The 27,185-nt window shown below is 39.6% G+C and overlaps 1 protein-coding gene across 1 annotated transcript in view; it reads left to right on the forward strand.

Moving 5' to 3' along the window:
• LOC133563542 (CD82 antigen-like) overlaps positions 1-23,946 on the forward strand; it is a 91,273-nt gene extending 67,327 nt beyond the window's left edge. Inside the window, exons 7-9 of the mRNA XM_061917711.1 lie at positions 5,131-5,304; positions 13,264-13,347; positions 21,308-23,946. Of these exons, the coding sequence (XP_061773695.1) occupies positions 5,131-5,304; positions 13,264-13,347; positions 21,308-21,385 (336 nt within the window). The 3' untranslated portion in view covers positions 21,386-23,946. The remainder of the gene's footprint in view (positions 1-5,130; positions 5,305-13,263; positions 13,348-21,307) is intronic.
• The last annotated feature ends 3,239 nt before the right edge of the window (positions 23,947-27,185 follow it).

A 27,185-nucleotide genomic window follows, 5' to 3' on the forward strand; every position in this document is an offset into this window, starting at 1 on the left:
AGCCGGTGTGTTTTCATTGACGGCCATTCAGGCAGTTATGGTTGCCCTCAGAGGGCCACTTTTAACAAGGAGTAGTATATGAATATACGTGTGTATGTAGAATACATTAACAATATATATTTTTTAGGGCTGGGCAACGATTAAAAATTTTAATCGAAGTTAATCACCCTATTTCTCTGATTAATCGCGATTAACTGCATTGTATACACAAAGTCCATTAATGAATTCGAAAGTAGTGTGTAGTGCACCTTTATTGGAATATTCTCCCACATGAACAAAAGCGCCAAAACATTTGTTGTGCAAACACAATTTAAATCAGTCCTTGTTAAACAGTAGTTTGTTTTGTTACTATTAATAAATCATACTTTCTTACCTTTACGCTGTGTCCAAGTCCGACTGCATCATTCGAGAGAACGAACCGTCACCACAATGCAAGCCAACTGTCACAGTTTTCACCGCTTTTTGGTTGTTCGAGGTAGAGTGTTTTAATTTAGAGTTCTAAATCTTTTTTAAAGGTACAAAAAACAGGTTGGGTATTGAGAAACTTACATTTATAAATATAACATTTAGCCAATAGTATAATGAGGTTGCAAGGTTAAAATTCATTTTCAAATTTTTTTCCAATACAGTGTAAAACCAAATATATATTAGTTAATATTAGGGCTGGGCAACGATTAAACATTTTAATCGAAGTTAACCGCACTTTTTCTCTGATTAATCGCGATTAACTGCATTGTATATGCAAAGCCCAATAATGAATTCAAAAGTAGTGTGTAGTGCACCTTTATTGGAATATTCTCCCACATGAACAAAAGTGCCAAAACATTTGTTGTGCAAACACAATTTAAATCAGTCCTTGTTAAACAGTAGCAGTTAAATAGCATATTTTATGAAAGTCAACTCAAAAAATGTAAATACAAACATTTAAGCTTATTGCCACTGCCAGGGTATTTAAGTTATCCTGTTTGTTATGGAAAATAAATATAATCTACATACAAATCTCTGAGCCACAATCATAACATCTGAACAGGCAATTTCTGAGGTAACAGCAGAAACATTTTTTTTTTATCAGGGATCTTATGTTTAAAAAAACTATATTATAGGTAGTGGGCTGTTTTAGGGAATTTTTGTCAAATTATCCGAAGTAGCAATATTAATAATGTTGTGTTTATTCTGCGTGGTGCACTTAAAATAATTATGACCATATCTAGGAATTGATATAATGGGAATTTTCCGATTGTTTGCTTGGTGCTTTGATAAACTGAACGCATCATATACATGGTACTATATTGTGATGTTATGAGCCAGATAATTAAAAGAACTACCTTACCCAGCATGCAACAGGAGTGACGAGCATGCGCGGTAGCCCGGTATAGGTTGTGTCGCCATGACGGCATCTTGTATGTTGTGATATGCACGCTCTGAAAGTAAACGTTAAGAACTCAGCCAACACTCCTCGTCTGCATTATTGATAAATAGACAGACAACACATATACTCCGCTGCTTCACAGGCCGCTGGATGTAGCCGGCAAAGTATTCCCATGCTAGCTAGCCGGTCTAGCAAGCACGCGTCATTCAGTCCAAAACGGCCCGATCTATCCACATCCAGAATTGTCTGGCGGTCGTAAGTGATCCCGGAGTGACCACGCTGTAAGCCAGCCATGAAATTTGCAGAATTGTCCGGTATTTTTGCCAAATGTTCCATCTTTACCAAGAGCCCCTCGACGCCGAAGTACATCCGGGAGATGCCATCTTGTTAAGAAAAGGCATTAACAAAATAAAAGCATGTAAACAACATAGGCAAATGTGCGATAAAATAATTGTCAGCGTTAATAGATTGATGAGTTAACGCGTAATTAACGCATTAATTTGCCCACCCCTAATATTTTTACATAAACTGCAAAAACTGGCAGCTCAGTCACCGGAATTTTACAGTAAAAGCAGTGGTTTTTTTACAGCATATAAATAAATGGAATGGAATGGAGAAACAATACCACTGTTTTTAGCAGTAAAAGTCAAGCAACAGTTTCCAGGCTGTTTTTTATACCATAAAATTGTGTTGTCTTAATATTTTTTTGTTTGTTTTTTAATATTTTAGTGTCTTAATGTGTATGGAAAAAAACAGTACCAAAGTTGATTTTACGGTAAAAAAATAAAAAATTCAAGTCGGCGGAATTTGACCGTAAAATCTATTGTCAACTTTATAATCTACAATTTGATTGATCCATCCATTTTCTACTGTTTGTCCCGCTTTTGGAGTCGCGGGGTGTGCTGGAGAAATTTGTTTTGAAATCATAAATCAAGCAGATATTATTTTTTATTTTTTATTCACCTGCTCTGTGGCCTTGTGGTTAGTGTCGGCTCTGAGCTCGGTAGGTCGTGAGTTCAAACCCCGGTCGAGTCATCCCAAAGAGTATAAAAATGGGACCCATTACCTCCCTGTGTTTTGAACACTCAGCATCAAGGCTTGGAATTTGTGATTAAATCACCAAAATGATTACTGAGCGCGGCCACCGCTGCTGCTCACTGCTCCCCTCACCTCCCAGGGTGTTGAAAAGGGGGATGGGTCGAATGCGGAGGGTAATTTCACCACACCTAGTATGTGTGTGACTATCAGTGGTACTTTAACAAAAAATATTTTGATTTTGATAATATAGCATTTTAAAAGATATGCAATTGCATGCAGTACATGATTTTTATTGTCAAAAGGGAAGTAACAAGTATATTTAGTATGAAAATATTTTATTAATGCATGTTATTTCCAGGCTTTCGCAGGCCACATAAAATAATGTGGCGGGCCAGATTTGAAAAATCTACTTCTTGTACTTGGTAGCTTCTGCGCTACTCCTTTGTTTGTCCCCTAGCTCACATGCTAGCGCTTTTTGTTCTTTCTAGCTCCCATGCTAGTTCTGTTTGTTTTGCCTTTAGTGCCTCGTGCAAGTATTTCTGTTTTTAGTTTGTTTTGTTAGTATTAATAAATCATACTTTCTTACCTTTACGCTGTGTCCAAGTCCGACTGCATCATTCGAGAGAACGAACCGTCACCACAATGCAAGCCAACTGTCACAGTTTTCACCGCTTTTTGGTTGTTCGAGGTAGAGTGTTTTAATTTAGAGTTCTAAATCTTTTTTAAAGGTACAAAAAACAGGTTGGGTATTGAGAAACTTACATTTATAAATATAACATTTAGCCAATAGTATAATGAGGTTGCAAGGTTAAAATTCATTTTCAGATTTTTTTCCAATACAGTGTAAAACCAAATATATATTAGTTAATATTAGGGCTGGGCAACGATTAAACATTTTAATCGAAGTTAACCGCACTTTTTCTCTGATTAATCGCGATTAACTGCATTGTATATGCAAAGCCCAATAATGAATTCAAAAGTAGTGTGTAGTGCACCTTTATTGGAATATTCTCCCACATGAACAAAAGTGCCAAAACATTTGTTGTGCAAACACAATTTAAATCAGTCCTTGTTAAACAGTAGCAGTTAAATAGCATATTTTATGAAAATCAACTCAAAAAATGTAAATACAAACATTTAAGCTTATTGCCACTGCCAGGGTATTTAAGTTATCCTGTTTGTTATGGAAAATAAATATAATCTACATACAAATCTCTGAGCCACAATCATAACATCTGAACAGGCAATTTCTGAGGTGACAGCAGGAAAAATTTTTTTATCAGGGATCTTATGTTTAAAAAAACCTATATTATAGGTAGTGGGCTGTTTTACGGAATTTTTGATCAAATTATCCGTAGTAGTAATATTAATAATGTTGTGTTTATTCTGCGTAGTGCACTTAAAATAATTATGACCATATCTAGGAATTGATATGATGGGAATTTTCCGATTGTTTGCTTGGTGCTTTGATAAACTGAACGCATCATATACATGGCACTATATTGTGATGTTATGAGCCAGGGAAAAAAAGAACTACCCTACCCACCATGCAACAGGAGTGACGAGCATGCGCGGTAGCCCGGTATAGGTTGTGTGTCGCCATGACGGCATCTTGTATGTTGTGATATGCACGCTCTGAAAGCAAACATTAAGAACTCGGCCAACACTCCTCGTCTGCATTATTCATAAATAGACAGACAACACATATACTCCGCTGCTTCACAGGCCGCTGGATGTAGCCGGCAAAGTATTCCCATGCTAGCTAGCCGGTCTAGCAAGCACGCCTCATTCAGTCCAAAACGGCCCGATCTATCCACATTCAGAATTGTCTGGCGGTCGTAAGTGATCCCGGAGTGACCACGCTGTAAGCCAGCCATAAAATTTGCAGAATTGTCCGGTATTTTTGCCAAATGTTCCATCTTTACCAAGAGCCCCTCCACGCCGAAGCCCGTCCGGGCGCCGCCATCTTGTTAAGAAAAGGCGTTAACAAAATAAAAGCATGTAAACAACATACGCAAATGCGCGATAAAATAATTGTCGGCGTTAATAGATTGATGAGTTAACTCGTAATTAACTCATTAATTTGCCCATCCCTAGTTAATATATATTATTGTTTTAGTTGCTTAAGAGATATTCCTGGCTCTGAATTTGTTCATTGCTATTTGTATGTTTTTGTGCATTACTTGTTGCCGTAATCATTAAAGGAACAGGTTACTCATCAGTTACTCAGTACTTGAGTAGTTTTTTACAACATACTTTTTTACTATTACTCAAGTCAATATTTGGGTGACTGCTCCTTACTTTTACTTGAGTAATACATCCCTAAAGTAACAGTACTCTTACTTGAGTATAATTTTGGGCTACTCTACCCACCTCTGGATACATGGGATCTGGAATAAAAGACTTCCATCTCTATTTAAAATGCATTAAAACAAATCCATCCGTCGTCATGTCTTTTATATGATTGTGAACGATTCAAAAATTGTAGTTCCCCTTTAAGCAGGTATTTACCTGACCTTTAATAATCTAATGAGTTAACTATCCGTAACAATCAGTTTTCACTTTGATATAAAAGGATCTTCTTCTCAAAAACCACATTTTATATATTTGGGAGGAGGGGTGAATACTTTTTGTGTTTATAAATGACTTGTACAACATTGTTGAAATGAGGCTGCAGTGTATTTTTCTCCCCTTCAGCTCACACATCTCTTGTCTTGTTGCAGATGGAGTGCTGTGGGTGGACCGGGCCCGGGAACTGGTCTGACAACATTTTGATCAGTAACAGCTCTCAGAATCTCTATCCTTGTTCCTGTCGCAATGAGTCCCTGCCTGGCACTGACCTCACGCTGCAGGGCCTGTGTGAGCACTTGTCCACAGAACTTCCTGTCTACGAAACGGTACGCTGTCTCCCCACAATGCCAGGCTTGAACTTCATTACTGTTAGAAGACCCGGGCTGGGTATCATGGCCTGGTTCATATGGTTTTATATCCATACATTTGATTCCATCTACACTTAAATATTGAAAAGGCCTGGAATATACCAAGGGCCAATTTTTTCATCCCAATGCAGCCCCCCAGTCAAAAAGTTCCGGCGCCCCTGCACGCCTGGTCCTGCTTGGTCTCGATGTGCACCAAGTTTAGTTTTGCCCTAATACTTGTTAATGATACTTACAATATTAGGAATGCAGTGTTTGCTGTAATGGAAGTGATTATTTTTAGCTTTTTGGAGCAGCTCCACACAGTGTATAGAGACACAATTATCTGTTAGCTCAGGGGTGTCCAAACTTTTTCCACTGAGGGCCGCACACGGAAAAATTAACGCATGCGGGGCCATTTTGATATTTGTCATTTTCAAACCATAACAAAATCTATGTATTTTTAAAATGTATTTTACCTTTAGGGGTCCCGGGGACCATAAAGGGTCTCAGTTAATAAAATGTTAAAATAAGTCCATCCATCTCCATCCATCCATCTTCTTCCACTTATCCGAGGTCGGGTCGCGGGGGCAGCAGCCTAAGCAGGGAAAGCCAGGCTTCCCTTTCCCCAGCCACTTTGTCTAGCTCTTCCCGGGGGATCCCGAGGCGTTCCCAGGCCAGCCGGGAGACATAGTCTTCCCAACGTGTCCTGGGTCTTCCCCGTGCCCTCCTACCGGTTGGACGTAGGAGGCCACGGTTGGACGTTAAAATAAGTCCAATTTTTTTTATTATTTTTCTATTTTAAGGGAAACATTATCACAATTTCAGAAGGGTTAAAACCAATAAAAATCAGTTCCCAGTGGCTTGTTTAATTTTTTTAAGTTTTTTTCAAAATTTTACCCATCATGGAATATCCCGAAAAAAGGCTTTAAAGTTCCTGATTTTCGCTATCTATAAATCCAGCCGTCCATTTTCCTGTGACGTCACTGCGTGACGCCAATACAAACAAACATGGCGGATAGAACAGAAAGATATAGCGACATTAGCTCGGCTTCAGACTCGGATTTCAGCGCCTTAAGCGATTCAACATGTATTGAAACGGATGGTTGGAGTGTGGAGGCAGATAGCGAAAACGAAATTAAAGAAGAAACTGAAGCTATTGAGCTATATCGCGACGGACAAAGGCAACGCGGACGAATTCGGAGATCGCCTTCTAACCAACGATTGCATCTTTTGACCACTGGAGCAACTTAAATCTGTCGATTGGTATGTGTTTGTTTGGCATTAAATGTGGGTGGAGGGAAAGGCTGGATGCAAATATAGCTACAAATGTACATACAGCTAGCCTAGAAAAGCATGTTAGCATCGATTAGCTGGCAGTCATGCCGTGACCAAATATGTCTGATTAGCACATAAGTCAATAACATCAACAAAACTCACCTTTGTGATTTCGTTGACTTTATCATTGGAAATGCATCTGCTTTGAGTGTCGCAGGATATCCACACATCTCTGTCGTAGCATCGCCATCGTCGGTAAAATGTGCAGAACAAACGAGGGACTTTCGCATCTTTTGACCACTGGTGCAATTTGAATCCGTCGATTGGTATGTGTTTGTTTGGCATTAAATGTAGGTGGAGGGAAATGCCGGATGCAAATATAGCTACAAATAAGGCATAATGATGCAATATGTACATACAGCTAGCCTAGAAAAGCATGTTAGCATCGATTAGCTGGCAGTCATGCCGTGACCAAATATGTCTGATTAACACATAAGTCAATAACATCAACAAAACTCACCTTTGTGATTTCGTTGACTTTATCATTGGAAATGCATCTGCTTTGAGTGTCGCAGGATATAGATAGATAGATAGTACTTTATTGATTCCTTCAGGAGAGTTCCTTAAGGAAAATTAAAATTCCAGCAGCAGTGTACAGAGTTGAGATCAATTTAAAGAAAAAAGTAAAAAGTAAATAATGGGGGTTTAAAAGGAAACAAAATAGAGAAATATTACAGAAATAATAAAAACAATGGGAATAACAATATAACAGTAAAATAAGAATATAACAAGACAAAGTAGGCAGTAGTGACCATGTTATGAAAACGTATTGCACTGTTAATGTTTTGCATCCCCTGTCATCCTAGTACCCCCCGCCCCCCGCCCCAGAGAGTTGTACAGTCTAATGGCGTGTGGGACAAAGGAGTTCTTGAGTCTATTAGTCCTGCACTTGGGATGAAGCAGTCTAGCACTGAACAGGCTCCTCTGGCTACTGATAACGCTATGCAGTGGGTGACTGGCATCATCCAGGATGCTCACTAGTTTGTCCACAGTCCTCTTCTCTGCCACCGTCACCAGTGAGTCCAGTTTCATTCCGATTGTAGAACCGGCCCGCCTGATCAGTTTCTCAAGTCTGGAGCTGTCCTTCTTAGATGTACTGCCCCCCCAGCACACTACCATGTAGAACAGAACACTGGCAACCACAGACTGGTAGTACATCCACAGGAGTTTTCTACAAATGTTGAAGGAGTGCAGTCTCCTGAGGAAGTACAGCCTGCTCTGTCCTTTCCTGTACTGATGGTCCGTGTTAACAGTCCAGTCCAGCTTATTGTCCACCCAAACCCCGAGGTACTTGAATGAGTCCACGGTCTGTACCTCAACTCCCTCGATCACAATATGTTGTGACCCTGGACTCGACCTCCCAAAGTCAATGACCAGCTCCTTGGTCTTTGACGGATTGAGCTGCAAGACGTTCGGGTGGCACCAGACAACAAAGTCCCTCACCAGGTTCCGAAACTCCTCCTCTCTGCCGTCCCTGATGCACCCGACGATGGCTGTGTCATCCGCGTACTTCTGGATGTGACACAGCTCTGAGTTGTAGCAGAAGTCAGCGGTGTACAGGGTGAAGAGAAGAGGGGCCAGCACCGTTCCCTGCGGTGCTCCGGTGCTGCTGATCACAGTGTCAGACGTGATGTCCTTCAGTCTGACGTACTGTGGCCTGTCGGTGAGGTAGTTCGAAATCCAGGCAACCAGGCAGGGGTCCACTTGCATTTTGTAGAGCTTGTCCTGAAGGAGGCGGGGCTGGATGGTATTAAAGGCACTCAAGAAGTCCAGGAACAGGATCCTCACAGTGCCATTTCCCTTATCCAGGTGTGAGTGGGCTCGATGCAGCAGGTAAAGGATAGGATCCTCCACACCAACGCCTTCCTGGTACGCAAACTGCAGGCTGTCCTGGGCATGTTGCAACTGTGGTCTGAGGAGGCTGAGAAATAGCCGCTCTGTAGCAGCATCGCTATCGTCGGTAAAATGTGCAGAACAAACGAGGGACTTTCGCATCTTTTGACCACTGGTGCAACTTGAATCCGTCGATGGGTATGTGTTTGTTTGGCATTAAATGTGGGTGGAGGGAAAGGCTGGATGCAAATATAGCTACAAATGTACATACAGCTAGCCTAGAAAAGCATGTTAGCATCGATTAGCTGGCAGTCATGCCGTGACCAAATATGTCTGATTAGCACATAAGTCAATAACATCGACAAAACTCACTTTTGTGATTTCGTTGACTTTATCATTGGAAATGCATCTGCTTTGAGTGTCGCAGGATATCCACACACCTCTGTCGTAGCATCGCTATCGTCGGTAAAATGTGCAGAACAAACGAGGGACTTTCGCATCTTTTGACCACTGGTGCAACTTGAATCCGTCGATGGGTATGTGTTTGTTTGGCATTAAATGTGGGTGGAGGGAAAGACTGGATGCAAATATAGCTACAAATGTACATACAGCTAGCCTAGAAAAGCATGTTAGCATCGATTAGCTGGCAGTCATGCCGTGACCAAATATGTCTGATTAGCCCATAAGTCAATAACATCAACAAAACTCACCTTTGTGGTTTTGTTGACTTTATCATTGGAAATGCATCTGCTTTGAGTGTCGCAGGATATCCACACATCTCTGTCGTAGCATCGCTATCGTCGGTAAAATGTGCAGAACAAACGAGGGACTTTCGCATCTTTTGACCACTGGCGCAACTTGAATCCGTCGATGGGTATGTGTTTGTTTGGCATTAAATGTGGGTGGAGGGAAAGGCTGGATGCAAATATAGCTACAAATGTACATACAGCTAGCCTAAATAGCATGTTAGCATCGATTAGCTGGCAGTCATGCCGTGACCAAATATGTCTGATTAGCACATAAGTCAATAACATCAACAAAACTCACCTTTGTGATTTTGTTGACTTTATCTTTGGAAATGCATCTGCTTTGAGTGTCACAGGATATCCACACATCTCTGTCGCAGCATCGCTATCGTCGGTAAAATGTGCAGAACAAACGAGGGACTTTCGCATCTTTTGACCACTGGTGCAACTTGAATCCGTCGATTGGTATGTGTTTGTTTGGCATTAAATGTGGGTGGAGGGAAAGGCTGGATATAGCTACAAATGAGGCATATTGATGCAATATGTACATACAGTTAGTCTAAATAGCATATTAGCATCGATTAGCATGCTGTGCTAATCGATGCACACTCCCCGTAAGTCAACTTCAACCCGTCCCTGTTGGTGGTGTTACACCCTCCGACATGAAGTCTCCAAGGTATGGAAAACAGTCGGAAAAATGGAAAATAACAGAGCTGATTTGACTTGTGTGTGTAATGTGTTTGAGAAAATGGCGGATTGCTTCCCGTTGTGACGTCACAGGTGAAAGGTCATTGCTCCGATAGTGAACAATTGAAAGGCGTTTAAATCGCCAAATTCACCCTATTAGAGTTCGGAAATCAGTTAAAAAAAACGTGGTCGTTTTTCTGCACCATCAAGGTATATATTGACGCTTACATAGGTCTGCTGATAATGTTCCCCTTTAACGCTTACAGTAAATCTCTATCAACTTTATAAAAACAAAAGGTTTTATGGCTTTTCTGTCAAAAACATCTTTGTTTTTTTCATAGTAAAACAGAAATATGCATTATTTAGTAATTGGAGCCCTAAAAGATCAATAATGCAGGACACCATTGATTTTAATTCTTTATTATTTTTGAGTAATCACAGTGAAAAGATAAATAAAATGCCACTAAATATATTTGGGATCCAAAAGGTACCCCACTCAGAAAGTGATACATTTTTATTAGGGTTTTTTTTTTTTTAACTTTCAACACTTAAGTTACGAGATCAACTTCAGATATATCTGTCGATTTTACATTTGAACTATTATTTTGTTTTTATATGGCAACTGCACAATATATGCAATATTTAACACATGAAACATTTTAAAGTGAAATATTTGAACTAATTGGAGCTTTTAAAATAATTCATTATAACATGGATTTTTTTTGTCATTATTATTTTTTTGAGCAATGGCAAAAAAATAAATAATTGATTGGTTGAAACTTGTAATTAGTAGATTGCACAGTACAGTACGTATTCCGTACAACTGATCACTAAAAGGTAACATGTCAAGCTTGGACATGGATTGTGTGTGCTCCTTCGACGCAGAGGGATTACAGGACGAGCCAGGCGGGAATTAAGGTACATGATGTTTTATTTGGAATTCTAAATACTAGGGCTGGGCAACGATTAAAAATTTTAATCAGAGTTAATCGCACTATTTCTCCGATTAATCGCGATTAACTGCATTGTATACGCAAAGCCCAATAATGAATTCAAAAGTAGTGTGTAGTGCACCTTTATTTGAATATTCTCCCACATGAACAAAAGCGCCAAAACATTTGTTGTGCAAACACAATTTAAATCAGTCCTTGTTAAACAGTAGCAGTTAAATAGCATATTTTATGAAAGTCAACTCAAAAAATGTAAATACAAACATTTAAGCTTATTGCCACTGCCAGGGTATTTAAGTTATCCTGTTTGTTATGGAAAATAAACGTAATCTACATACAAATCTCTGAGCCACAATCATAACATCTGAACAGGCAATTTCTGAGGTAACAGCAGAAACATTTTTTTTATCAGGGATCTTATGTTTAAAAAACCTATATTATAGGTAGTGGGCTGTTTTAGGGAATTTTTGATCAAATTATCCGTAGTAGCAATATTAGTAATGTGTTTATTCTGCGTAGTGCACTTAAAATAATTATGACCATATCTAGGAATTGATATGATGGGAATTTTCCGATTGTTTGCTTGGTGCTTTGATAAACTGAACGCATATAAATGGTACTATATTGTGATGTTATGAGACAGGGAAAAAAGAACTACCCTACCCAGTATGCAACAGGAGTGACGAGCATGCGCGGTAGCCCGGTATAGGTTGTGTCGCCATGACGGCATCTTGTATGTTGTGATATGCACGCTCTGAAAGCAAACGTTAAGAACTCAGCCAACACTCCTCGTCTGCATTATTGATAAATAGACAGACAACACATATACTCCGCTGCTTCACAGGCCGCTGGATGTAGCCGGCAAAGTATTCCCATGCTAGCTAGCCGGTCTAGCAAGCACGCCTCATTCAGTCCAAAACGGCCCGATCTATCCACATTCAGAATTGTCTGGCGGTCGTAAGTGATCCCGGAGTGACCACGCTGTAAGCCAGCCATGAAATTTGCAGAATTGTCCGGTATTTTTGCCAAATGTTGCATCTTTACCAAGAGCCCCTTCACGCCGAAGTACATCCGGGAGATGCCAATCTTGTTAAGAAAAGGCGCTAACAAAATAAAAGCATGTAAACAACATACGCAAATGTGCGATAAAATAATTGTCGGCGTTAATAGATTGATGAGTTAACGCGTAATTAACGCATTAATTTGCCCACCCCTACTAAATACAAAAATAAACAAACTAAGGGCGCTCACAAGGAGGTATAAAACTTGGCTACAAAATATAAACAGGAAAACAAAAACACTTGCTCGATTGGCATGAATGAACTAAGAACAGAAACAGCACGATGGCATGACTATAAACAACTAAAACAAAACACTTACTGTGACAACAAAAACAGGAGGCAAGAATAGCAAGGTGCGTGGCAGGTGGAGAACGAGTAGCAAGGTCGTAGATAACAATGAAAGTTAGAACGGGATTGGTAATGAAAGTTGAAGTTCCCAGACTGATGCACAGAAAGAAATTGACTTAAATAGTGGCTGTGAATAATTAGGAACAGGTGCGAGACTTGGAGACCAGGTGGAAACTAATGGGTTACTATGGAAAAACAAAACCATGAAGTGTAAAACGGGAAACAAGAGTCCAAAAACAAAAACATAACATGACAAAACAAGATCCATAGGTGTGACAGTAACACCCCAATAAGTTTTTCAACTTATTTAAGTCCGGATCCGCGTTAATCAATTCATGATAAAGATGGTTTTTACTTTGTAAAATAAAGACAAAAGCAGAAAAAAAACAGCCTGCATGGCAGCTTTGTGTCAACATTGCAACTTTTTCTCGATAGATTTCACCTCTTTCCAATATTTTTAATGTTCTTTTTTATTTTTGCAATAGCATTTCCAGAATGTGTGGCGGGCCGGTAAACAATTATCTTCGGGCCGCACTTTGGACACAGCTGGTCAGTCAGGGGTCAGCCAGAGCGGGTCGGCATGAAAAGGCAATAATCGCTGATGGTGATAGGGTACTTTTTCAAGAAAATAGTGCGTTTGGAGCCCCCCTGATGTACAGTGTGACAGTTTTCCAAGTCTCCCCACTCATGACAGTCTGCAGGACTTGGCAGTGTGGTCACGTGACCACAAAGCGTGTCCTTTGTGTTGCTCCACATGTGTGGAAGGTCAGGAAAGCTCTGCTGTGCCATTGTCTGGACTTGGTGTTTCACCAACACCCCGTCCCCTTCTCCTCAGCTCAGCTAAGCCGTGTTATTCTTCCCCCCTGCACCACTCGGCCCAAAGTCAATAGTTGTGTTTGGAAAAAGGCTCTGCTCATGTCCGGCCGGGATCTCATTCAACGCTCCTTTGTTGTTCATTCTTATTTCTTTCTCTTTCAGGGCTGCGTAACAAGTGTGGAGAAATGGCTGCTGGAGAACTGTGGAATTATTCTTGGAGTCTGCGTTGCAGTAGCAGTTGTGGAGGTACCCCCCCCCTTCTAATGATAAACAGTACAATGTCCTCTGCATCCCAGTTGAGAGGCTTTCCTAAGTGGTGCTGTGACGTAGAAATGGGCAACAAACACTAACAAACTCATCAAAATTGCTTTTAAGAATGATTTTGCCACCTGTTGACCTCATCTGCACAGACTCACATGGGCTTCATAACAGGAAGTGTGGATCTTGTCATTTTCCACACTGGATGCATGTCAGGGTCTATAACAGGGGTGCCCACACTTTTTCTGCAGGCGAGCTACTTTTCAATTGACCAACTCGAGGGGATCTACCTCATTTATAAATATAATTTATATTTATTTATTTATGAAAGAGACATTTTTGTAAGCAAGTTAAATGTGTTTAATGATAATACAAGCATGTGTAACACATATAGATGTCTTTCTTTCACAAAGACAAGAATATAAGTTGGTGTATTACCTGATTCTGATGACTTGCACCAGACAGTAATGATGATAACGCCCACATTTTCAAATGGAGGAGAAAAAAAGTTGTCCTTTCTGTACAATACCCCATGAAAGTGGTTGGTTTTTGGCATCTAATTCATCCAGCTTCCATACACTTTACAAGAAAAACATTGGCGGCAAATTCCGTAGCTTGCTTGATTGACATTCACGGCACCCGAGGGTCTTGTGAGATGACGCTGGCTGCTGCCAGTTCATTATTATGAAAAAATGACAGAGGAAGGCGTGAAACACTTTTTATTTCAACAGACTTTCGCGCCGTCCCTTCCGTCAAAACTCTAAAGGCCGACTGCACATTTCCTATCTTCACAATAAAAGCCCTGCTTCATGCTGCCTGCGCTAACAAAATAAGAGTCTCGGAAAGCTGGCGTGCACAAGTGATGTGCACGCCAGCTTTCTGAGGGATCGCTTGTGCACGCCAGTTTTCCGAGACTCTGTATTTAGTTAGCGCAGGCAGCATGAAGCAGGGCTTTTATTGTGAAGATAGGAAATGTGCAGTCGGCCTTTAGAGTTTTGACGGAAGGTACGGCGCGAGAGTCTGTTGAAATAAAAAGTGTTTCTCACCTTCCTCTCGGTCATATTTTCATAATAATGATCTTGCAGCAGCCAGCGTCATCTCACAAGACCCTCCGGTACCGTGAATGTCATTTAAGTGACGTCTTGGTGAAGATTGATGATCACTAATTTTTAGGTCTATTTTTTTTAAAAAGCCTGGCTGGAGATCGACTGACACACCCCCCGCGGTCGACTGGTAGCTCGCGATCGACGTAATGGGCACCCCTGGTCTATAAGCACCGGCAGCACACGCACTTTTGTGTAAAAAAAAAAAAAATGTACACCTGAATAATTCATTTGCGTTTAAAGCAGAACTGAGCTTATTTTTTTTAATTGTTCCCATCATGCACAATAATTATGACGGGCAACAACACACGTCTCGTTTTTTGTATTTTAAAACCACTAGGGATGCACCGAAACGAAAATTTGTGGCCGAAGCCGAAACCGAATAAAATTTGAGCGCTCGGCCGAAGACCGAATACCAATACCGAATAATAAATGCAGTTTTTCACAACTTTTTTATATTGCATAAATAGCCTAGAATACATTTTTAGACATGTTTTTCAAATAAAGTAAATTTTTATTGAATATTGACGTTTTTTAATATTCCAGTAGCCTTTGCTTTTCAAAAAAAAGCACAGTTTTTCATTTATATTAGGCCTTCAAACAAAACATGCATTCCAAAAAAAAAATAGAGTGCATTAAAGTGGATAAACCCACAACAAATGAATTATTGTCCTTTTGGCAAAAGTCTGCTTAGCCACTGTAGATATGCTAATAATGTAAACAGAAGGCTCAAGTAAATCTCAAATAAGTGTGTGGTTGTAACCTCTTACACTTATACAGGTAGCCTACACAACAGGCTAATAATGTAAACAGAGGCCCCACTAAATCTCAATAAGTGTGTGCTTGTAACCTCATACACTTATACAGGTACACAACATATCCCAGGCCAGAACAGATCTGTCAATAACAGTACTTCAGCTTCAGAATAAAAAGAAGGAAACTAACTATGTATAAAACAACACCGCGTCAAAAAATTGCGTCTTTGCGTCACACGCCACTATTCGGCCTTGCTTTTAACTCATTCCACCGAAGGCCGAATGTGGCTTTTTTTGCCATATTCAGCCGAATATATTCGGTTACCGATTAATCGGTGCATCCCTACTCTAGAGCAGGGGTGTCAAACTCATACAGAGTGGGCCAAAATCTAAAACTGAACAAAGCCGCGGGCCAAGGATGAACAAATTAACCTTCTAATAGGAACCCAAGCAAGGCTTGTATAACTTTATATTGACATGCAAAATCAAGTTTAAAATAATAATAATAACAATTAAAGCTGCAAGCAGTGATGGACGGGACCAAGTATTCATAGCCATCTTTTGTATTGAAGGGGGAATTGCAAAATTCCTGTTGATTTTAGCTGGGGGTTGTCAGTGTATGAAATATAGGTCTAAGTGAGACATACACAGAGGTTTTTGTTCCATGTGACTACAACATTCCTACTGGGAGTTAGAAGCATTGTGTCTGTTTTCTTCCTAGGGGGCACTAGAGCACAATTTTGAGTTTTGGTTTTTTGATTAGATCGCAATTTTTGCCAGTCCTGATGTTTGTGTCCAATTTGGTGAGTTTTGAAGAATGTTAAGAGGGTCAAATTAAAGCTAAAAGAGGTGGCTGTATATTAATAAAGAATAAACAACAATAATAATAAAACCCTAGAAATTCAATAGGGTCCTCTGTCCCTTTGGGACATCGGTCCCTAATTTAAAAAAATTTAATCAAATTTAAAGAAAATTTAATGCCTCTTTTCTATTTGCAGCCTTCTGAAGTAAATATCAAAATAAACGTTTTCCACTGACTAATAATACATTTTAGAATAAAATAACAATAAAGAATGAATCAAACATTCAAGCCTTGAAGTAGCAAGAGAAAGTGCATGTAATAAAACGTTAATTATTGCTCAGTTCACCACACTGATTTGCATCAACACTGAATATGGAACAAGCAACGCTTATATAACTTAATAGTGCAAAATCAACTTTCAAAAACAAACGAAAAAGCATCAATGGTATATTCAATCCATACATCCATCCATTTTCTACCACTTGTCCATAGATAAAAAATGTTGTGCCTTTCCTATTTGCAGCCTTCTGAGGTAAATATCAACATTAACTTTTTCCACAGACTTATAAATTGGAAAATAAAATAACAATGAGGGGGGCGGGGTTTGGTGGTAGCGGGGGGGTGTATATTGTAGCAATCCGGAAGAGTGAGTGCTGCAAGGGGTTCTGGGTATTTTTTCTGTTGTGTTACGGTGCGGATGTTCTACCAAAAAAGGTTTGTCATTCTTGTTTGGTGTGGGTTCACAGTGTGGCGCATATTTGTAACAGTGTTGGCGTTGTTTATATGGCCACCCGCAGTGTCACCTGTATGGCGGTTGACAAAGTATGCTTGTATTCACTTGTGTGTGTGTGTACAAGCCGCATATATTATGTGACTGGGCCGGCACGCTGTGAGTATGGAGGAAAGGTGGACGTGATGACAGGTTGTAGAGAACGTTAAAGGGAGTGCCTTTAAGACACGTCCCTATTATTGTTGTCCGGGTGGAAACCGAGAGAATTTCGGGAGATTGGTTGCCCGGGGAGATTTTCGGGAGGGGCACTAAACTTCGGGAGTTTCCCGGGAAAATCGGGAGGGTTGGCAAGTATGAGTATTAGCAGTGAATGCGGTGTTACAGCGGCACCACCGCTGTATAATACTGCCGGGCCAGCTCTAATGTTGATTTAATATTGCCTCAAGGGCCAAAGGAAATTACATGGCGGGCCAAGGTTTGACACCCATGCTCTAAAGGCTTAGTGGCCACATGCGTGGACAGCACCTTTTAGCTCTTATTTCCAAAATGGTGTACACTACTGAATTGGGGTCTTATGGCCACTTATGTGGACACTTATGCTGCCATCTGGTGGTGTCAGAAGAGTAGAACATACAATGTAAAAATAAGAATTAGCATGTCACTAAACATGAAGTACACGGTTGTGTACTAATGGACTTAGTACATCATATCAAAAGATGATTCTTAGTTTTTATTCTAATTAGGGTCCAATGAGCCTAAATAGCAAAGAGAAATACACTAAACCGCTAGGATAGATGATAAACAACGCTTGGAAGATGTGGTTAATGGGAGTCACCATTGTTGCCTTCAAAGCCCTCTATGACAACTTCATAACCCTCCATCAACGTTTTGTATACACACTGCAAGTTATATATAATGTAGTAACAGACACCTTCATAACAATATGTAATGTGTTTAATATTTTTTAAGCATTGCCAGAACTCATTTCCTCAGCTTCCGACTTCTGGCAACAAATGTCTGTTTCTACTTCCGGAGTGTTTTCTAATAATGGCAGACTTGGTAACAAACAACAAAGACAACCTTTTTTTGGACAAATGGGGATTCACAACCTTATTTTTTTGAAGCTGAATACACGGAGGGCGAGCTACTGCTTGAAGAGGCGAGCACGGAGGAAGAGTGAGACGTCGGGGCAGACTGAATCCGAGAGAGTGAGGTCGGCGGGACTTTAAATGTAAATGTGGAACTTGGAGCCAACTTATTTTGACATAAATGAAGTGCCGACCAGTCTTCCTCTCTAAGAAAACACACTGGTCAATCCCAAGTTCTTTCGGATGACATATATGTTGAGTAAGAACGACCACAGACAGAATAGCAATACTTCCTACTTTAGGAGACCAGCCCTAACAGTGCAACAATAGCATCAGCTAGAAGTGGTCTGAAACCAAACCAAGAGAGTCAGCCTTTTTTAGTGCGAAAACAGCCCCTCTCGCCCAGAAAGAAATATAGCTGTTGTTTCAAAACATATAAGGCCTTCTCCACAGGAAGGGAGTATGTTATGCACAGCGCCTTCAAGGTGAAACACGGAGTTTACTAGCGGACATAAGATAAAAATATCTCATTCTCACATTACCCAAAATAAACCGGAAGAAACTTGAGCGTTGTTACAACTACAGTACACACAGTTCTCTGACAACAAGACATGAAATGTGAGCTAATACTTTGCAGATACTATTATATGATTGTTCATCTTTTTCAGCCAGTACAGATTTGTTTTCTTTTGCATTTTGTTTTGCTTTACAAACTCAAACGCAATTCGGGTGCTGACGTAGAAGCTAGCTTATCTCTTGCCGTAACTAGCTTTTCGGGTTATTAGCGAAGCTCCTCAGTATTTGCTCTTACAACAACAATATTCTTATCGTTTGGTTAATATACAGGTTGCAGAGCGTAAAGGAAGAATTGTTTGTGGTTTTTTAATGTATTTTTAAGTAATTTAGGGGTAAAATTGATTTCTCCCATTAGCTTTATTGCTAGCCACCTAAAACAAGTCGATTTTTACATGTTAGACTGCAAAAAAAATAAATGAAGGTTTACTTGTCTCTCAATTTTAAGCCCTTTTAGTGTTTTTCTACGCGCTTAAAGTTACGCACGTTTTTCAAATGAGTATTCTCCCAACTTCCATGTGGACACACTCACCCTGTGTGAGTAAGGGAAAAGTTTTACTAACACCTGTGAAGGTTATTGAAATCCATAAAAAAGAAAATACTTTTAATTTGAACAGGTGGTCTTACGTGTACGCGTGTCGTCATGGGGATGTCGTGTGTGTGCGCGTGTGTGTGTGTGTGTGTGTGTGTGTGTGTGTGTGTGTGTGTGTGTGTGTGTGTGTGTGTGTGTGTGTGTGTGTGTGTGTGTGTGTGTGTGTGTGTGTCATTTTTTTTTATCATTGTAGCTATAGTGGAAAGGGGGGCCCTCACAACCTACTGACCAAACGTGGTCCACACAAAGTAGGCAAGACATGTAGGTGTGTGTGTTTGTGTGTGTGTGTGTGTGTGTGTGTGTGTGTGTGTGTGTGTGTGTGTGTATGCACGCTACAACAGCTTCTTCTTCCTGGCTGGATATGAATTATAACCTGTTGATGAATCTTTATTTACTTATTATTTAAACTACCCTAATGATATTTGTGATGTTAAAAGTTATAATTAGTACACATGTTTATAAGTCATCAATCAATCAATCAATGTTTATTTATATAGCCCCAAATCACAAATGTCTCAAAGGACTGCTCAAATCATTACGACTACAACATCCTTGGAAGAACCCACAAAAGGGCAAGGAAAACTCACACCCAGTGGGCAGGGAGAATTCACATCCAGTGGGCCGCCAGTGACAATGCTGACTATGAGAAACCTGTATACTGCAGGCAAACTCATTCCAGCCTCGGAGGTGCGTAAGAACCAAAGTAATGAAGTCAATGGGAGAATACGTGGAAGGCCAGACTAGACTGAACACTCGCCTACATTTAAGGGTTGCTCCACCCTCTTAGATGAAGGCATGCATCAAGTGGGAGAATGCTGCACAGCCAGAATCTCCACAATTACACACCTTTTTTAACTGAAGCACACAGGACAAATACGGCCCTGAATGTGCATTCAATGTGTGGTAATTGGATCCTAGAAGCTCAGACCCTTATTGTATTGTATTCAACTAAAGCTGGATCTGTTTAACATTCTCCTTCTAAAAATGTAATCCTCTGTATATTCAGGCTAAAAAATGTAAGGTTGTGGATCATCATTTTTGCCTAAGTAATCTTTGTTGGCTCTTTAGAAGTCTGTCATGATTAGTGTTGTTGTTAAAGGGAAAAACCATGGCTGTGACGCGTCTGTGAAATTAATTATGCTTAGCATGATCAACATCAATAATAAATGTTATGAATATTCCTGTTACTTCATGACATATATACATACAGTGTGTACAGAAAACAATGATGGAGGTGTTTGGATGTGTTTTAGAGCACTTTATAGGGCAGTGGTCCCCAACCTTTTTGTATCCGCGGACCGGTCAACATTTAATAATTTTTCCCACGGCCCGGGGCGGGGGGTGTCCTTTTTTTTCCTTTTTCTTTTTGTTTCTTCTTTGTCATGAAAAAGGGACGTTTTTGTCATGAAAAAGGGAGTTTTTTGTGGTTGGTGCACTATTTGTAAGTGTATATTGTGTTTTTTATGTTGATTTAATTGAAAAATTCTTCTGCCGCCCGGTGGTTGTGGACCACTGCTTTAGGGTGTACCCCGCCTTCTGCCCGATTGTAGCTGAGATAGGCTCCAGCGCCCCCAAAGGGAATAAGCCGTAGAAAATGGATGGATGGATAGGCCAAATAGAGCAAATCCAATTAGCTGACTTTTGCTAGAGGTTTTTTTTTTTTTTATCATTTATTTTATTTTAATATTCATCAATTTCAATCAATAAAGTACTATCTATCTATTTATTTTCGAGTTAAAATGTGTGAGGGAAAAAACATATGTGCTTGTCTTACATACGGATTGTGAATGAGAGGCAAAATTCAAAAATAGTGCATTTCCCCTCTAAAAGTTATTGACTTTTAAATAACAATGGCAAAAAAATACTAAACTAATGACAAAAGTTTATTGTGTCTTAAAGGGTTAATCTCATTATTACAATTATTGATATTATTGTTGTTATCATTATGAATATTATTATTATATGCTTGATTTGGTCTCAAAATAATGCTGACAATAATATGGTTTATTGACAATATTTTGCCCTGCAAACTTCCCTTGATTGCCAAGTAGAGCTATTTAATAAATATTATTTTCTTGTATTATTTCCCCAACATTAATCGGTTTGTATTCTTTAGCGTCGTTGTCACCGTGTCCAGCAAATGTATTTTACCTCTCAAGAGTTCTGCTCATCACTGTTGGAAGAAACAATTACATCTGCAGACAGTAGAGGGAGCCCTTCAGCAAAAAAAAAAAAAGTGTTGTGCTTCCTAACCCTGAGAAAAGTGAGATGTCACCATTGTTGTTTTTTTGTTTTGTTCCACCAGCTTCTTGGGATGATCCTCTCCATGTGTCTGTGCCAGAGTGTGGGCCAGGAAGATTATACCAAAGTACCCAAGTACTGATTAACTCTAACTCTCTCTCACACACACACACACACACACACACACACACACACACACAGATGAACTCCTCCCTTCTCTTACTCTTTTTACTCACACACACACACACACTTGTATTTCTTGCCATCTTGAGACCTCAGAAAAAGGCCTCCATCTTTAGGACCACCCTTTCTGGACATATAAATATTTGTATTTACAACATTAATAATATATACGTACTATGCAAATATAAAAAAAGGAAAGCTTTTAGTTAACTTTTTTGGGGGGGGGGCAATTTTTTTGGGTAATTGTTTTTTTAATCTTCATTTTTACTCCAAGTTATGACAGTAAGTCTCTATAAATATATTTATTTTATTTTTTTTAATTGTTTTGGCAAAAGGGGTCGCATTTAAATTTCATAACACACACTTGTTATTAAATGGGTTGTACTTGTATAGCGCTTTTCTACCTTCAAGGTACTCAAAGCGCTTTGACACTACTTCCACATTCACACACACATTCACATACTGATGGAGGGAGCTGCCATGCAAGGCGCCAACCAGCACCCATAAGGAGCAAGGGTGAAGTGTCTTGCTCAGGACACAACGGACGTGACGAGGTTGGTACTAGGTGGGGATTGAACCAGGAACCCCCGGGTTGCGCACGGCCACTCTTCCACTGCGCCACGCCGTCCCCTATTACATATTACCAGAGGGGGCGCACTTCAAAAAGAAAAATTGCACACACTTGTTATTTCATATGTTGACCAGAATATGTTTTGATAGATTTCACCACCAGGGGTGCAATTGAGACATTCTCCATTAGATGCAATGCTTGTCCGTATTGGGACCATGATTTATGTCTTCATTGGTCCTCATATGGAAGCTACTTTTCCTTGATGTCTCAAGAAGGGTAGAAATACAAGAACACACACACACACACACGAAGGCAGCTGCCACCTGCCTTGACAGCTGTGCAGACTCCTCAAGTTTGTCACACCTGTCCACCACCCTTCACGTTGTCTTATTGTAATTACTACATTGTCGTTGTTACTACTCTATAAGCCTTTTAAAGGGGACTATGGTTTGTTGGCTTCTCTTTTACTGTCCCATGTTGCATCGTTAGCTATTTGTCTTGTCTTCCGCTGACCTCAATGAAGCGCTTAACAGAGTAGAAAAGGAGAGCCAGCACTTTAGTCAGACGTTCTTAAAGACGAGTGGGAGCCCAGTGGAATGAAGCCCACTCTCTGATCCCGGGTGGAGGAGGCGGGGCTGCTGTGGTTGAAGCCTTTTGTCTTCATGGTACGCCCGCCTCGTCCTCCCCCCGCGGTCGGTTGGCCACGTCGCAAAGTCACATGACGCTTGAGCATGTGTGTGTGACGTGTGGGCCTTCTTCAGTGTTCCTTACCATGGTGTATTTACACCACTCGTATACACCAGTGTGTTTGTCATGCCATGGTGTATATACCAGTGTGTTTGTCATGCCATGGTGTATATACCAGTGTGTTTGTCATGCCATGGTGTATATACCAGTGTGTTTGTCAAGCCATGGTGTATATACCAGTGTGTTTGTCATGCCATGATATATATACTAGTGTGTTTGTCATGCCATGGTGTATATACCAGTGTGTTTGTCAAGCCATGGTGTATATACCAGTGTGTTTGTCATGCCATGGTGTATATACCAGTGTGTTTGTCAAGCCATGGTGTATATACCAGTGTGTTTGTCAAGCCATGGTGTATATGCCAGTGTGTTTGTCATGCTATGGTGTATGTACCAGTGTGTTTGTCAAGCCATGGTGTATATACCAGTGTGTTTGTCAACCAATGGTGTATATACCAGTGTGTTTGTCAAGCCATGGTGTGTTTGTCAAGCCATGGTGTATATACCAGTGTGTTTGTCAAGCCATGGTGTATATACCAGTGTGTTTGTCAAGCCACGGTGTATATACCAGTGTGTTTGTCATGCCATGGTGTATATACCAGTGTGTTTGTCAAGCCACGGTGTATATACCAGTGTGTTTGTCAAGCCATGGTGTATATACCAGTGTGTTTGTCATGCCATGGTGTATATACCAGTGTGTTTGTCATGCCATGGTGTATATACCAGTGTGTTTGTCAAGCCATGGTGTATATACCAGTGTGTTTGTCAACGCATCGTCTGCATTTGTACATTTTGCTGAAAAGTCTCACGCGGCACAGCGACGGAGCTGACAAAGGTCATTCAAGATGGCGGTACAGAAAAAAAATCCTCATTTGATACCAAGATGAACGTGTTTCACTCAAATCAACTGGACATCTAACATGGACTCAACATCATTTAATTTCAACAAGTAAAAACATCTTCCTGCCTAATTTAGTAAATATTTTACCATTTAATTATGCAGGAAACTGGCCGAATAAAAACTGCATTTTTTTTTCTATCCTTAATTTAAGAGATGAAGGCTTTTTTATACTGTTTAAAATGTTTGTTTTTTTACTATCTTAAAGAAATGTAGTAGAAAAGTATGTGGATTTGTAAGCCATCTTGTTTTAATGTATTGTTCTTCTTACAGAAAACTAGTATTAAACATGAATACTCTTGTGTGTCTGTCGTTTCATTTCTTCCTTCAAAGGTCACATTTATGTTGTTATATTCAATCTTCTTACATTGTAATTTAAGTGATTATATTCAACACTTTTATAAGCAGGGCTGCCTGTTCTGGGTTGTACCGAAGATGACCAGCAGATGGCAGCATACATCTACTGAGGCAGCCTATATCCACTGTGGCACTGATGGGGTAAATGCCAGCCTCACGCTAAATGTGCTGAAATTTCAGTTAAATCATTTCAACAAAGACATTTTTTTTTTATTTTTCCACTGTGGTTGGCTTTGTGTCATTAGAATGATTCCCTTGCCTATGTTTTATGAATAAAAGCTATTATGGGATTGCTTTGGACTCCCTGACAAAGACCAGGACTCCCTCATTCCAGTGCAGGGACCATCATGAATGAATGAGTGAATACCTCAACTGTGACTCACCAAATGAGACAATGCATATTGGGTAAAAGACTCTTAAATAGATCATCATTAGTGTGGCTTTTTGGTCCCTCTGGAGACATTTCCACTCAGTCAAAACATCCACGTCCAGCCATGCTGAAACTCATTTTAACATAACATGATCAGCATAATTTGCATATGGTGCAAAATGTCAATTGTATATATATATATATATATATATATATATATATATATAAACAATTGACATTTTGCACCATATGCAAAGTATGTCACCTAACTTCCTGTTGTCATATCTTAAAAGGTCTTGTTAGGGTCTTTAACTCAATTTGAACCAAAGTTTAACTTGGTTTGAAACAAAGTATGTCATCTAACTTCCTGTTGTCATCTCTTAAAAGGTCTTGTTTGTGTCTTCAACCCAGTTTAAACCAAAGTTTAACTTGGTTTGAACCAAAGTATGTCACTTAACTTCCCATTGTCGTCTCTTAAAGGGTCTTGTTTGGGTCTTTAACTCGGTTTGAACGATATTTAACTCAGTTTGAAACAAAGTATGTCATCTAACTTCCTATTGTCGTCTCTTAAAGGGTCTTGTTTGGGTCTGTAACTCGGTTTGAACGAAATTTAAATCAGTTTGAAACAAAGTATGTCATCTAACTTCCTGTTGTCATCTCTTAAAAGGTCTTGTTTGTGTCTAACCCAGTTTAAACCAAAGTTTAACTTGGTTTGAACCAAAGTATGTCACTTAACTTCCTATTGTCGTCTCTTAAAGGGTCTTGTTTGGGTCTTTAACTCGGTTTGAACGAAATTTAACTCAGTTTGAAACAAAGTATGTCATCTAACTTCCTGTAGTCGTCTCTTAAAAGGTCTTGTTAGGGTCTTTAACGAGGTTTGAACCAAAGTTTAACTCAGTTTGAAACAAAGTATGTCATCTAACTTCCTGTTGTCTCTCACAGGGTTTTGTTAGGGTCTTTAACTTGGTTTGAACCAAAGTTGTACTCAGTTTGAAACAAAGTATGTCATCTAACTTCCTGTTGTCGTCTCTTAAAAGGTCTTGTTTGTGTCTTTAACCCAGTTTAAACCAAAATTTGACTTGGTTTGAACCAAAGTATGTCACTTAACTTCCTATTGTCATCTCTTAAAGGGTCTTGTTTGGTCTTTAACTCGGTTTGAACGAAATTTAACTCAGTTTGAAACAAAGTATGTCATCTAACTTCCTGTAGTCATCTCTTAAAAGGTCTTGTTAGGGTCTTTAAGGAGGTTTGAACCAAAGTTGAACTCCGTTTGAAACAAAGTATGTCATCTAACTTGCTGTTGTCATCTCTTAAAAGGTCTTGTTTGTGTCTTTAACCCAGTTTAAACCAAAGTTTAACTTGGTTTGAACCAAAGTATGTCACTTAACTTCCTATTGTCGTCTCTTAAAGGGTCTTGTTTGGGTCTTTAACTCGGTTTGAACGAAATTTAACTCAGTTTGAAACAAAGTATGTCATCTAACTTCCTGTAGTCGTCTCTTAAAAGGTCTTGTTAGGGTCTTTAACGAGGTTTGAACCAAAGTTTAACTCAGTTTGAAACAAAGTATGTCATCTAACTTCCTGTTGTCTCTCACAGGGTTTAGTTAGGGTCTTTAACTTGGTTTGAACCAAAGTTTAACTCAGATGACATACTTTGTTTCAAACTAACTTCCTGTTGTCATCTCTTAAAAGGTCTTGTTTGTGTCTTTAACCCAGTTCAAACCAAAGTTTAACTTGGTTTGAACCAAAGTATGTCACTTAACTTCCTATTGTCGTCTCTTAAAGGGTCTTGTTAGGGTCTTTAACGAGGTTTGAACCAAAGTTTAACTCAGTTTGAAACAAAGTATGTCATCTAACTTCCTGTTGTCTCTCACAGGGTTTTGTTTGGGTCTTTAACTTGGTTTGAACCAAAGTTGTACTCAGTTTGAAACAAAGTATGTCATCTAACTTCCTGTTGTTGTCTCTTACAAGGTCTTGTTTGTGTCTTTAACCCAGTTTAAACCAAAGTTTAACTTGGTTTGAACCAAAGTATGTCACTTAACTTCCTATTGTCGTCTCTTAAAGGGTCTTGTTTGGGTCTTTAACTCGGTTTGAACGAAATTTAACTCAGTTTGAAACAAAAGTATGTCATCTAACTTCCTGTAGTCGTCTCTTAAAAGGTCTTGTTAGGGTCTTTAAGGAGGTTTGAACCAAAGTTGAACTCAGTTTGAAACAAAGTATGTCATCTAACTTCCTGTTGTCTCTCACAGGGTTTTGTTAGGGTCTTTAACTTGGTTTGAACCAAAGTTGAACTCAGTTTGAAACAAAGTATGTCATCTAACTTCCTGTTGTCATCTCTTAAAAGGTCTTGTTTGTGTCTTTAACCCAGTTTAAACCAAAGTTTAACTTGGTTTGAACCAAAGTATGTCACTTAACTTCCTATTGCCGTCTCTTAAAGGGTCTTTAACTCGGTTTGAACGAAATTTAACTCAGTTTGAAACAAAGTATGTCATCTAACTTCCTGTAGTCGTCTCTTAAAAGGTCTTGTTAGGGTCTTTAACGAGGTTTCAACCAAAGTTTAACTCAGTTTGAAACAAAGTATGTCATCTAACTTCCTGTTGTCTCTCACAGGGTTTTGTTTGGGTCTTTAACTTGGTTTGAACCAAAGTTGTACTCAGTTTGAAACAAAGTATGTCATCTAACTTCCTGTTGTCGTCTCTTAAAAGGTCTTGTTTGTGTCTTTAACCCAGTTTAAACCAAAGTTTAACTTGGTTTGAACCAAAGTATGTCACTTAACTTCCTATTGTCGTCTCTTAAAGGGTCTTGTTTGGGTCTTTAAC

This window comes from Nerophis ophidion, linkage group LG12 (genome assembly GCF_033978795.1).
Source record: "Nerophis ophidion isolate RoL-2023_Sa linkage group LG12, RoL_Noph_v1.0, whole genome shotgun sequence".
In the NCBI taxonomy this organism is placed as follows: Eukaryota; Metazoa; Chordata; class Actinopteri; order Syngnathiformes; family Syngnathidae; genus Nerophis; species Nerophis ophidion.